The following is a 13,924-nucleotide window of genomic DNA, read 5'->3' on the forward strand; positions in this document are numbered from 1 at the left end:
TGAATCCCAAACACTGACTCCTGGAGGCTGCTTCTGCAGTCCCTAGTATTTCTTAGCAGAGTCTCCACCCCCACCCATACTTTGCATTTTCCCTGGGACTATCCATCCTCACCAGCTCCCCCCTCTAGGGGGCGCCACCTGTAACAGACTTTGGCTTCAGCCACCCACCAGTTACACAAGCACCATCCAAGTACTAGTGCCATTCCCAGTACTAGGCTGATGCCTTCTAATCTTTCCTCCCAACCACAGAGGACATGGCAAATCTCCACATGAAGTATTTATTTTTTTGTGCTGTGATAAAAATAGGACATTAATTGTGTCCATTAGGACTAAATGTTCAATTTGGCAGTAACAGCACCAATAACAATGAAAAAATGCAATTAAGATTTAATCATGTGTCTGGTATACAAATGAGAAGAGAGGAAGAGGAAGATATGGAGGGGTAAGAGAGAGAAAGAAAGAAGAATGGCATGAAGAGAGGAAGAAAAAGGAAGGATGAACCTAAGGACAGAGAAACGGAGGAGCAGAAAAAGGAAATAAGGAAGACTCTTGCGAAGCCTCTGACTTCTACTGTACCCTCTATGGCTAAATTCCAAAAATGTATCTATAAACATTATTTTTACTGCAATTTCCAACTTTCTTCTCGAATTTTTAAAGCACTCATTCCATTACCACTAGTCCTAGAACCCTGTTCCTGATGCTTCCTCTTCTTTTCCTAAATCTAATAGTACTTTTCAAGTTCCAATTGAAGTCATTATCACAGGATTTTGACACACTCATTTGCTTTTTTTTTAAAAAAAAACTTTACAATTATAATAATTGATATCATATTCCTAACATTTTCCTGTAGCCCCTTTTTCAGAGCATTTTTGGTAATTCAATTCTACCTTAGTTTAATGTTCAAGTTTTTCCTGGATATTCATACTATATCCTTGACTTGATCAAGTCCTCCGCCTCATGATCTTAAAAACTAAGTTTTTGACCATCACTCCCAAATTCTTTATGCAAATAAACTCTTTTCATTGGAACCCTAATAACATATATCAAACCCCAGGCTGGATATCATTTCCTAAATGTTATCTCATGCCAAACAAATAAAAAAAGAATACTAAAACAAACCCTCTTCATCCATATCTTCCTTGTCTCAGTGTATGCTCTCTCTATTTCCTCATTCCAAAAATGTAAACATGATTGGAATTCCCTTTTTTTCTTATTCTTAGAGTCAGGTATAAAATCTATTGATCCCATATAATAAATATATCTCATTTGCATCTGCGTCTTATAACTCTCTTATCTGACTCTGGTCCAACCACTGCTATCTTTTTGTTAACACTCTTTTCTAGGCTTCGGATCTCTTCCCTTCTTCTGTAGCAGGACTGATGTCCTTAATGTGCAGTTTTTATTTTTTAACCATTCTAATAATAATTCATTAGTAGCTGCACATTTTTATTAAAATGAAAACTAAATTAAGGTCTCATCTTTCAGAATGTTCTTCTAGCTCCTAAAGTTTCATAGTCACTTGTTCAGCTGATTTTCTTACAGTTCTATGGATTCTCAAAAATTTTTCCCTTTCCGTTTTCCTGCAAATTCATTTTCTTTTTTAATTACCCATGTTATTTACCTCAATCATCAAACTTCAGCTACATGTCTCTTTTGCAGGAAAAGCATTACTCAAATCGTTTTTATTTGATTAACAGCCCCAATTAGGTTTACTAATTAGGTTTACTAATGCTGATAGCTAATTATGAATATAGATGTCGACTTCATACCATCTGCTGGTCTGCAAGCAAGGTATTGTTCTTCATTTACTCTACTATTTCTCCACCTTGGTTGTGTCAATCAGTATGTTTGAAACAATGGCCATATCCTTAATGGATGTTCATAAATATTCCACAGATGACTCAGTTCAGTGGTTTTCAAGTAGCTCGTACTATCTCCGTTTCTAAACAGCATTCTTCTTCTATCATCATCTCTTTGGATGACAAGCTATGAATTGGATTTCAAATACCAGAACTCAGTGCATAAACTATGAAACCACTTCTGTTTACCAAGCAAGAACAGTTACTGAGGTGCATTTATTTAGCCTAAATAACATCGATATTTCCTTCTATTTTCACTTTCTAAGAAAGGTTACCATCATTCCACTATTTTCGAGAGTAATAATTACTATAAGAGAGCCCATCATTACTTCTCAATTGTGATTCTGCAATGGTTGCTAATATAAATTATGTTTCTATAGTCTTATTCAAGGAGTCTTAATGATATAATATTTAACAGAAATATATAGTGAACAAATTATATGCAATAAGGCAACATTTAATAATATCAAATAAGTTAAGAATAAGAAAATCTTTACAACAAGGGGATAATAAATCTTTTACACAAAATTCACTTAATTGAGTTACATTAAGTGAGCTTAGAGTGTTAGTTTCAGATATTACTCACCCTCAGAATGAATAACTTCAGATTTTACTCCAGGAAGAAAGACCAACTATATTGTATGATATAATTAGATATAAGGACCATTTTTTGAGTAGTCTAAATAATAGGCTTTTTTCCAAAATTGTAGCTACAGGTGTGGATTCTAAATATTGATTCAAAATACTGATTAATAGTAACTGGATCTAAACATTGATTAACTCAGAGAAATATAATTTCACATGGCAACAATGCTACAAGAACATGTCATCAAAATGCAAAGAGCATATTTCCTGTCCATAATAGCTAGAGTTATGCTACAGCAAATTTTCAGATTATTCTGGAATGTGGATTATAAAAAGTAGTTCCGGTACTTTGTTTTCATGAGCATACATACTATTTAAGTCTTTTAAAATGTTATTCAAGCTGTGAAATTGCACACACATGAAAATTAGCATCAGTATTTTGAGCTGCAGCATTCTTACTGCTATAATCCATGGGTTTCATTACATCTTCAGGGAAAACCATTTTTTCATCCTACTTCGGATCTGCTGTGTTTTTACACTGTAGATGATGGGATTCATCAGCGGTGGGAAAAGGATATAGACATTACCCATAAGGACATGAACCAAAGGTGACAGGTGCTTTCCAAAGCGGTGTACCATGGTGAGTCCAATGATGGGGATATAAAAAACTAACACAGCACAGATATGGGAAACACAGGTCTGCAAAGACTTGAGTCTCTCTTCTCGAGAGGCAATGGCCAGCACTGTGTGAAAGATGAAACCATAGGAGATGAGGATAAGGACAGCATCCAACAACAAGGTGCAAATCACCAGCGCCAGGGCATAGAAGCTGTTGAAGCGGATGTCAGAGCAGGCCAGCCGGAGCAGGTCCTGGTGCAGGCAGAAAGAGTGGGAGAGGGTGTGGGGGCGGCAGTAATGGAAGAACCTCAGGCGGATGATGGCTGGAGGTATGAGCAGGGAACTCCTACATAAGATTGTCACCCCGATTTTTATGATTTTGTCATTAGTGAGGATGGAGGAGTAGCGTAGTGGGTTGCAAATGGCAATGTAACGGTCAAATGCCATGGCAAGGAGGACAGAGGACTCCATGAAGGACAGACCGTGGATGAAATAGGACTGGGCAATGCAGGAGTCCAGGCTGATATCTTGCACGAACCCCCACAGGATCCCCAGCACTGTGCACATGGTGGACAGCCCCATGCACAGGTCCGTGAGGGCCAGCATGGCCAGGAAGTAGAACATGGGCTGGTGTAGGCTCGGCTCAGTCTGTATCACATGGAGCACCATACAGTTTCCCAGGAAAACAACAGCATAGATGGAGGTGAAAGGAATTGAAAGCCAGGGGTAATACTGTTCCAGTCCAGGGAACCCTGTGAGAATGAATATGGAGGAGTTGACGATGGAACCAGAAGAAGCAGACATGACTATTTGAAGGTGATTTTCAAAACAAATGGAGCTGAAGAAATAGACATGGATCTTTGAAGCTAATTTTCAAAAAGGACAAATATTTACTCACAGTTTTATTTAAGCTGTCTGCTGTCTTTGAGAACTGCCTCCTGAAACATAGCTACTCAGGGCACAGCACAGGAAAAGCCAGTGTTAGAATGCCAGGGCAGCTCCACTGCACAGGGAAGCAACAACACAGAGGGTATGAGGGCCCGAGGTCTCAGTGGTCATTGAAGTAAATCAAGGTCCTGATCTTTTTAGGAAAATGACATCTTTCACTTCATTCTCTCGAGACCTCTCTGAGCCACTTGCACCACACTCTTCAGGTAACAGTGGCTAAAGACATTGAGAACATCAGGCTGCTCCTGTGTCACTCTCCGATGCTCTCAGTTGCCAGCCCTTAAGGCACAGGGCATCAGCGTGCTCATTTTATGAGCAAGGGATGAAAAGATTGTGCAAGCCAGGTGAGCACAGACTTCTGGGAGCCCACTATTCCCTTTTGGGAGGGATGCAATTGGAAGGAGTTCCCTGGCAACTTCCAGACAAGTAGTTTGCTGACTCTGAGGAATGTATAAAAGGTAGTGTCCCCAGAGTCCATTCCTCTTCTCTACTCTTGGGGAAGATTCATTGTATTGACTGAAATTTCAATACTTACTGAAAAAAAAGAGGCAGTGTTTACCACCCTTGGGAAAAGATAGTGTCAGTTAAATAATACGGTCTACATCTCAGTCTAAAATCAACAAAGGTGCTGATATAATTTGTTATTTCCCACTAGTTTCACTTTTATTTTCCTTTGAATTCCTCAAACTTTCTCCCTTTTCTGAACACAAGCAAAATATGTCGCCATTGGCCATGTATGACAAAAGAGCCTTACATATCGAAAAACAGACATACATAAAAAACATTTATAAAAATTCTACATTGAAGCTAACTATATTGATAAAACATTCATTAATATATTAATAAACACATAGTTAATTTTGTACTTTTGTGAAATACTTAATATATTGCATATCTGCATTAATATTATAATCATTATATATAAAGTTATGTTTTTTATTCAATTTCATTTTTTCCATTTGAGACCAGATTAGTTTTTTTTTATTTCTTTAAAAATATTTTTAAATTAAGGTAACATTGGTTTACAAAAGTGCATATGACTCAGAGGTACAGGATGACACCTCTTCAGATATTTGCTGCCACTCCACATCCACCAATACCCCAACAATCCTACATTGTGTCCCCTTTTCTTATGGAGATATTTGAATTATATGAGCACTTTTCTGATCCATTTGAAATTAAGTTTTCCATGATGCCCCGCTAGTCCCCAAATTTTTACCACATATCTTCCACAAACAAACACACTCTTCTACATAATAATACTGTAAACTTCATCATGAAAGTAACAATGATATAGTTCTAACATTTAATTTTTAGAATCCAGATAAACTTCTGCAATTTTACCATTAATGTAATTTATGGTGAAAATACATATAGTTCTGAATTATGTGTACATAGGCCCTACCTCTTTAATTTCCTTCCCTCTGAAAGTATATAAGACTTTCTTTGATTTTCATTACACTCAACATTTTGAAAAATACAGGTGAAATATTTTATAAAACACCAGTCATTTGGGCTTGCTTGATTCATCCTCAAGGTTAATTTCAGGCTATGCAATAATGTCATAAAAGTAACTCTACTTTTATGCATATCATTCAGATTGTGGGTGGTTTAAATTTTATTACTGATCAAATTTGCTGTGATTGTATATTAAGGTGTGGTCTGCCAGCATTGATCACTATAAAATTATAGATTTTGCTTTGTATTTATAGTATATTGTAGGAGAGATTTTGAAATATTATAGTTATTATTGCTTCATGTTTTGTTATATTTTTCATTCTCTATCATTTGTAAAATATCCATTTTGTTTCAGATTTTGCCAGTGGGAACTGTCTTTTACCTCTTTTTGACATCAGCTCATTTTTTTTTAGCACTCTTGGATTTTTGCTACAACACCTTCATTGCACTTTCACCAGTTTGGCCTTGTAATCATCCACTTCCCCAAGAGGCTAGATCTCCTTTTAACACTGATTACTATTTAGAAGCTAAGATTTGCATGCAAAGTTTGCAAGTCTTAGCTTCAGAGTGATTTGGGTGACTCAGAGAACTGAGTTAGGGAATTGGTTCACTGCTTTCCAGTTTAAAATGCATGTCATTTGTATTACTTAAAAGGCATGAGTTAAAAATATTGTGAGGTTCAAAAAGTAGAAATCTGGTACAGGGTAAAGAGATGTAACAAAGTTGAGGAAAGAACAAAACATAGAGAAGAAGAAATGCAATTGTAATAATTATACAAAAGTAAATAATTTATGGGAGATTAAGCAGTATGGAATGTGCAAATAATTCTGATTCCACTTAGTTTGTTTTCTTAGTTACATTTTATTATGCAAAGGCAGATTAATTTAGTCCATTTCTCTTGGGATCTTATGAACCTTTGGGAGAGTGAAAGGAAGACCTGTGCTGCCCAAGAGAAAAATTATCTATGCATTTCTTATTTTTCTTGAAGATACTACCAGGCACCTGTGGTCATAAATATCATCTTTAAAAATCACCAGAGACTCCCAAAAGTTTAGTCCTAAATCCAAATCCCACGTGCTTATAAACATTATTATTTCTGCATAAAACTCCTAGTCTTCTGGCATTCCCAGTCACTAACACTAAACAATATACAGCTAATCAATGGGATTTTGCCCCAAAAGATAAAGAATCAAGTATCTATTTTGCCGAGTTTGACACTAAATGAAACTAATATTTTATCTTCTCAAAAGCAGGCAAATATTAGAAATTAGGGGATCAAAAATTGATCTAATTTGCAATATCTCTTTAGAACTATACTTATCCTCTATTAATGTCTGCTGTTTCTAACTCAAACTTCAGTAATTCCAGATTTATCCTTACTGGATTTCCTGGCCTAGAGGTTGACTATCCCTGGCTCTCCATTCCCTTTTCTTCCATCTATGCTGTCGTTTTCTTGGGAAACTGTATGGTGCTCCATGTGATCCGGACTGAGCCGAGCCTACACCAGCCCATGTTCTACTTCCTGGCCATGTTGGCCCTCACGGACCTGTGCATGGGGCTGTCCACCATGTGCACAGTGCTGGGGATCCTGTGGGGGTTCGTGCAAGATATCAGCCTGGACTCCTGCATTGCCCAGTCCTATTTCATCCACGGTCTGTCCTTCATGGAGTCCTCTGTTCTCCTTACCATGGCATTTGACCGTTACATTGCCATCTGCAACCCACTACGCTACTCCTCCATCCTTACCAATGACAGAATCATAAAAATCGGGGTGACAATCTTATGTAGGAGCTCCCTACTCATACCTCCAGTCATCATTCGCCTGAGGTTTTTAAGTTACTGCCGCCCCCACATCCTTTCTCATTCTTTCTGCCTGCACCAGGACCTAATTCGAATGGCCTGTTCAGACATCCGCTTCAACTACATCTATGGTCTGGCACTGGTAATCAGCACCCTGCTTTTGGATGCAGTGCTTATCCTCATCTCCTATATCATGATCTTGTATGCAGTCTTAGCTATTGCATCACGGGAAGAGAGGATCAAGTCCTTGCAGACTTGTGTGTCTCATATCTGTGCTGTTTTAGTTTTCTATGTCCCGATCATTGGCCTGACCATGGTGCACCGCTTTGGGAAACATCTCTCACCAATGGTTCATGTCCTCATGGGCAACATCTATATCCTTTTTCCACCTTTGATGAACCCGATTATTTATAGTATCAAGACTCAACAAATAAGAAAGAGAATCCAGAGATTGTTTTACTTGAAAGGAATATAGGTTTTGAGATCAAATGCAAGTGTATAAAGTCAACGAGAGCAATTTGAAAGGGTAAGAATCAGTAAATAAATAAAAATAGGTTCAATGACTTCTATTTGAATAATGTATTGCATGTTACAATTGCTTTCCTGTCCATTATTTCATACTAAGTTAGTGAATTGAAATGGTTATATTGTGACCCATTTCATAAATCAGATAATGAATATGTAATGGTCTCAAAAGCATAGTAATGTATGAGGTGGATTAGCTATTAACATTATATCTCCATGTCTCTTGCTATGGTCAGTTGAGTGAGGATAACTTTGGGAAAGTTAAATTTTACTGATTGAAACCCTTTAAGTAATTACTGCAGGATCAGCAATTGTCCTAGTGCATTTTCATTATTCTAGTTGACATTTTTGTTTATTACTTAGTCATCATCCCTATTCTCCAGATTGGAAACAAATCAGGTAATAAATTAGTATTATGGAGATTGAACTACTAGGATTATTTAAAAAGTAGTGAAATAAGCAAACAACAAAACTAATTTTGTACTAGCTTGCCCATCAGTTAAAGACTCTTTTCCCTGTTCTATCTTGACAACCAGTAATTTCGAGAATAGAATGAAAAAGAGTTTATCAATAGTTTATCCAAATAATGAAATTAACAGCAACTACCATGTTTATTATGAATTCACTTCTCATTTAAGTCTTCCCAATTTAAAAAAAATTATGGCCAACTAGTAAATATATATTTTTAACTTATCAAGATTGTTGAGTTGTTGTTTTCTACCACATACACAAATAGTTTAAAATACATAAGGATTCAATGTTATGTCAAATTTTTAGGCGGTATTAGGTGATGCAATTTCAATATATTCTGTTTTTTATAGACTTCACAAATTGAAGGTAAGAAAGAAAACTGTGATGTGATTTGTAGCTGAAATAGAAAATGCAGTTTATTAAATAGGTATGCAACTCCCACAAACATTTATATAACAAATAAAAGTAGAAAAACCACCAAAGCCAACCATGTAAAATAATGCACACATTTGGACTCTGTTGATACTTATGTTTTCTCAAAATATTATTTCCACTATGAGATATATATGTATACACTTGTATATAAAATATATATATGTACTTTAGAAGGTTCACTTTAGTACTTTTACAAACAATAAATAACCTTCTTTAGATGCACATATAGTTTGATGAGCTTTGAAAAGTACTAAAATCAATGATATTTTCATCACACCCAAAAGTGCTTATTTTACTTATTTGTAGTCAGTTAACCCCCACAATCCTAAATTCCTGGCAACCACTAATCTTATTTCTCTCACACGGTTTTACCTTTAAGAGAAAGTCATGTAAAATGATAATGTAATCTTTTATGTGTGGATTCTTTCACTTGCAATGTTTTTGAGATTCATTCTTATTGTCTGTACAGTTTATTTTTATTCTTGAATCCTATTCCATTACATCACATATAAAAATTATTTATTCATTTATCAATTGATCGCCATTTTAATATTTTTGAGTTTTGATTTTGAATAAAGCTGCTATAAGCATATAGTTAGCATACACACCATATGATTTTAAAAGTATTTTCAGAAAATTGGTTGAGTTTAGTTTTGATGTTATATTTTGACTGTTAGAATACAACCACTATAATAGTAATAATGTCATATTATTATGACATTATTATCACATGCCTATTACATGCCAGACATACTGGAAGGACTCAGTTGTGATTTTTGCTATTAATCTTCAGAGCAAATCTACTGGATAAATGATGATCATTTCACTTTTCGTATGACAAAATAGAGATAAAGGGCTTTTAAATTACTAGAAAATAATGGTTGTGCAATTTGGTGTAATAGCATTTTACTACTGTCACTACTGTTTAATTTTTATATTACCCTATTACTATTTCTCTACTCTTTTGGTAGTGGTGTTCATGGTGTAAGGTAACAATTTTAAATTGATATAAATATACGTTTTCTAAGGAATGTTGGAACAATTATTTAGTAGGTCATTCTTTTTTCAGCCAGTATTATGATGTTATGTAATAACAAAATTGTTAAGTAATAACATAACAATTGTTATGTAATAACCAAATTGTTATGCAATAAATTGTGCACTTTATGCTCAAAAAGTCAGATATAGTAAGCTTTGTTTTGTTTTGTTTTTTGGTGTTATCTTATTCTAAGAGAACTTATCTATGCAGATCTTACCTCATTATCTTGAAAACTCAACATGAAATCTAGAAAGAAAACACTAAAACTAGAAGCTAATTATTAAAATGAATGATATCACATGAAGTGTTTTTGCTTGTTTCTTTATTGAGTTGGACTTTATGTGGATTATTGAAACAACCTTTGTTTTATTTCTGCAGGTATAAATAACGGGGAAATTGTCCAGATTTTGGGATGTCTGAATATTTATAGGTATGATGTTAGTAAGGGAAAACGGCTGCTAATAAAAAGTAGATGCAAACAAAAGTAAATAAGAAAATGTTGGGAATGAAATCTTTCTAGGCATTGAGATAAAAAAGAAAACCGTGTCCTTAATTTTCATTGTCATTGATCACTGATTGTCCTTCTGCAAGGGTGTAATTCTATCACATTGTTACTGCTACCACCCTGATGTTATGAAGCTGGCCTGTGGCCCTGTCAGAGTCAACATCATCTACGGGTTGTCCCTGGTCATCTCTTCCTTTGGGGTTGACTCTGTTTATTGTCATTTCTTATGTCCTGATTTTGAAAAATGTTCTGGGTATTGCCTCTGAAGATGGTCAGCTTAAAGCACTTAATACCTGTGTTTCCCACATTTTCACTGTCTGCATCTTCTATGTACCACTCATTGTGCTGGCTCTAATTCACTGATTTGGTACATTCACATCTCCTCTCCTCCATGTCACCATGGCCAATCTTTTCTTCTTCCTGACTCCAGTCCTCAATCCCTTGGTTTATAGCCTAAAAACCAAACAAATAAGGTCTGCTATGTACAAGGTATACAAGGGCAGGAGACACTGGCTCAAGTAGCCCCATGTGGCCTTCATGAAAAGACAGCCTGACTCTCCCTCTTCCATCTGTCTGGGAAATATATCAGCATTTCAAGTTATGATTTTGTAAGGGTTGAGGTATTTTCTTCTTGTCTGATAAGAAGAGGGTGGCATTTTCTTATCCCTTTCATTGCCAGCCAGTGTTATTTCTCTTCCAACTTCATGATTCAATATATTTTTCACATGTATTATATAACAGCCTTCACATGGCTGTAAGCTTTTACCAATTCACTTCAAATTTTAATACCAATCTCAAACAAAACTTCCTCTCTTAAGAATAATGTTTCCTACCTTTTAGTAGAATTGTTGCTTCCTCTTACCCCCTCAATATAACCCATTAACAATTTTATTACAGTGTATCTAGCATAATTGTACCAACTTTTTCTTGTGTTTCTTCTTCAGTTTATTGAGAATTGTTGTGGAAAGGCACTGTGTTATTTTACTCTAAATCACTTGTCCTATTCATAGACACTGTAAGTTCCAACTGTTTTCTTTAATAAATGAATGAATATGAATAGGTATATATAATCTCACTTAACAATTGCAACTCTTACTGACATATCTAATGGCTCTTTCCCTTCTAGCAATCAGGAATCATGTCTGTTATCTTTGCATCTTGAGGGCCTTATGAGGTGTGTATATATATATAATATATACATATGATGGATAAATTAAAGAACATGTCAGCTGGCAGATATCACTGTTTATATATTACCTGTAAAAGTGTAAGATTTCTACATTAAATGTAACTACTATAACAACATAAAAAACCAAATTCATGTGCAGAGGGAGTTTGGAAGAAAGAAGCATTTGGAAAGGAAGTTCATGAATTTGAGGAATGTTATGATAAAGAATATTTCTATATGTATATACCTATCTAAAGGTCAAAAAGTAGAAAACATATCAAAGTGATTATGGAAAATATAACCATAACTAAATCAAAACAATATATAAAACAATATATAAAATAAAAATCATATCATCTATAGGGCACTGGGATAAATACCATTCTCTGCAGAGTGTGCATTTTCATAAATTGGGGTGAGTGGAAAGAATTTTTGTGAATGTGACTAAACTTTTGGATAATCAAAGAAATAAAAAATATTACCTTACTACTACAACTCAGGCATTCTGCTGTTTGATAGATTTAAAGTAGTATAGAAGGCATTAATATTTATTCTCTTGTAGATTTCAATTCAATAGAAAACGGAGACAAAAATAAAATGAAATCAAATATAATAAAACAGAATGAAAGAAGAAAAATAAAGTACAAATTTAGAGAATGATATAAAAATTAGTTGAACTCCTTGAATTCTTTATAAAGTTGCTAAATCAACAACTATATATGGAAGAATACTAACTGATGCTGGCACTTTATTTCCAGTTCCTGAATATTTATGCTTGGTTGATGGTTCCAGATGTTTTGGGTGGACATTTTTAAAATTTCAGTCTCCACTCTTCCTTCCCTTCTTCCTCCTTGCTTTCTTTCTCTTTGGCTGAGTTTTGTTGTTATTGTTATTGCTGTTTGATCTCTTTCATCATCAAGAAATGAAGAGGCAAAAAATGGAGATCAACCTTCTCTGACAAGCTAATCTGCAGTGATTCTTAATCCCTGGAACTGCCTGCAGACTCATAGATCAATTATAAGGAGTAAGAACTAAGGTTGGCTATATCTCCATGACTTGCTAATGGTTTCAGATATTGGTGACTCATCCAAATAAGACTCTTAACCAGTAAATAATTTGGTTGCTTCTCGAACTTCCCTAAATCCGTTTATTGAGAAGGGAGAAGGGAAGACCACTGAATAATTTTCTACCTCAGCACAAGCTAAAGGACTCACAATCTCATGTCTGTTTTCTTTTCTGAAGGAATTTCTCAGGTCTGTTTTTATTTTGTTTTGTATTCATTGTCTTCTAATATAGACAGGCATTTGTTCCACATAACTAAGGAAGATGATTATCACAGATGAGTTGGTGTCTTTCTATTATGCCAAATAGAAGGGAGAATTCTTGACACTAGTTCTAGCATAAACCAGAAAGGAAAAGAATGTTTTTTTTTCAGTAATTTTTAAACTCTGCTGAAACATGAGGAAAGAAATTCATTAGAATTTTGAGAAAATAATACTAAGTAATGTTTCACCCAAACTATAGAGAGAAGTAAGGACATCCTCAAAGAAAAATTTCTTCTGTTTTAAAAATAATGGAACAGTTACTGGAAAATGATCCCAAATTTGCTATACTTATGTTTAGAGAAGCCAGAGTTAAGAGTCTTTGTTCAGGGGAAAAACTTACAATAAACAAAATTATCAGACTGAAACTTAAAAGTAGAGAAATGGTTTAAAATCAAAAATTTATTTCAGTTTTGAAGGTACGCGTTATACTTCTCCATTAATCTGTCAGTAAAATCAAAACCAATGTCTTTGTTATTATTGCTCCCTCTATCTTGTTAATGTCTAACTGATCACAGCTAAGTGAATGCATTTCAAGTTGAGATAGATTTCAAGCTTCTGTGATCTTCTCAGTCTTTCAGGCAGGCATTCTAAATAAACCTAGCACTCACTGATTTACTTTGTTCAGAATTCCTATTACAATTCAAACCAAGTCACATCTTCACTAATTATATTTTGTTACTGGGTTTGGGGCTGTTTCAAGATTTCCATTAGTAGAATGTAAGCTATACAACTACCATATTTAGATGTTCTATATGACTCTGAAACCCACTATGTCAGGCAAATACTTAAAATATTTTCTGATTGATTACTTAGGCAATCATTTAGAAATTCATTTAAAACTTCTGGAAAGTAGTTTGCAATTCTTGATGATGCCACTATGTGTTTATTTATTGCCATGGGCAGTGACATCTCTTCCTTTCACTTGATTTTTATGCTGTTTTCAATAAGACAATTCTTCATTTTCTTATCACTCTTCTGACCCCAGAAGATAATAAACTAATTCATTTTTCCACTTGGAGAGCTAAAAAATAAATGTATCCTTGTTGCAGGATATAATCATATCTACTCTCTATTTAGAATGGGAAACAAAACAAAATCTAAATTCAGTGTGAATTTTGAACGAAGTAAACAAGATGAATAACAATTGATCAGATCCTTATGCATTATTTCTTTTCAGACAACTCTTTT

At 34.8% G+C, this 13,924-nt stretch overlaps 2 protein-coding genes across 2 annotated transcripts; one reads left to right on the top strand and one right to left on the bottom strand.

Moving 5' to 3' along the window:
- Window positions 1-2,924: 2,924 nt before the first annotated feature.
- LOC311182483 (olfactory receptor 51V1-like) lies at window positions 2,925-3,866 on the bottom strand (the record flags this gene model as incomplete). The annotated part of the gene is made up of 1 exon (XM_084251302.1): window positions 2,925-3,866. One exon carries the CDS (start codon window positions 3,864-3,866, stop codon window positions 2,925-2,927), a length of 942 nt encoding a protein of 313 aa, XP_084107428.1.
- Window positions 3,867-6,593: 2,727 nt separating this feature from the next.
- LOC311182411 (olfactory receptor 51V1-like) lies at window positions 6,594-7,913 on the top strand. The gene has a single exon (XM_084251177.1). The coding sequence runs from the start codon at window positions 6,799-6,801 to the stop codon at window positions 7,741-7,743; it is 945 nt and encodes a 314-aa protein (XP_084107303.1). The 5' UTR covers window positions 6,594-6,798; the 3' UTR covers window positions 7,744-7,913.
- Window positions 7,914-13,924: the final 6,011 nt, after the last annotated feature.

Source organism: Talpa europaea (assembly GCF_964194135.1).
Source record: "Talpa europaea genome assembly, chromosome: 1".
Classification (NCBI taxonomy): domain Eukaryota; kingdom Metazoa; phylum Chordata; class Mammalia; order Eulipotyphla; family Talpidae; genus Talpa; species Talpa europaea.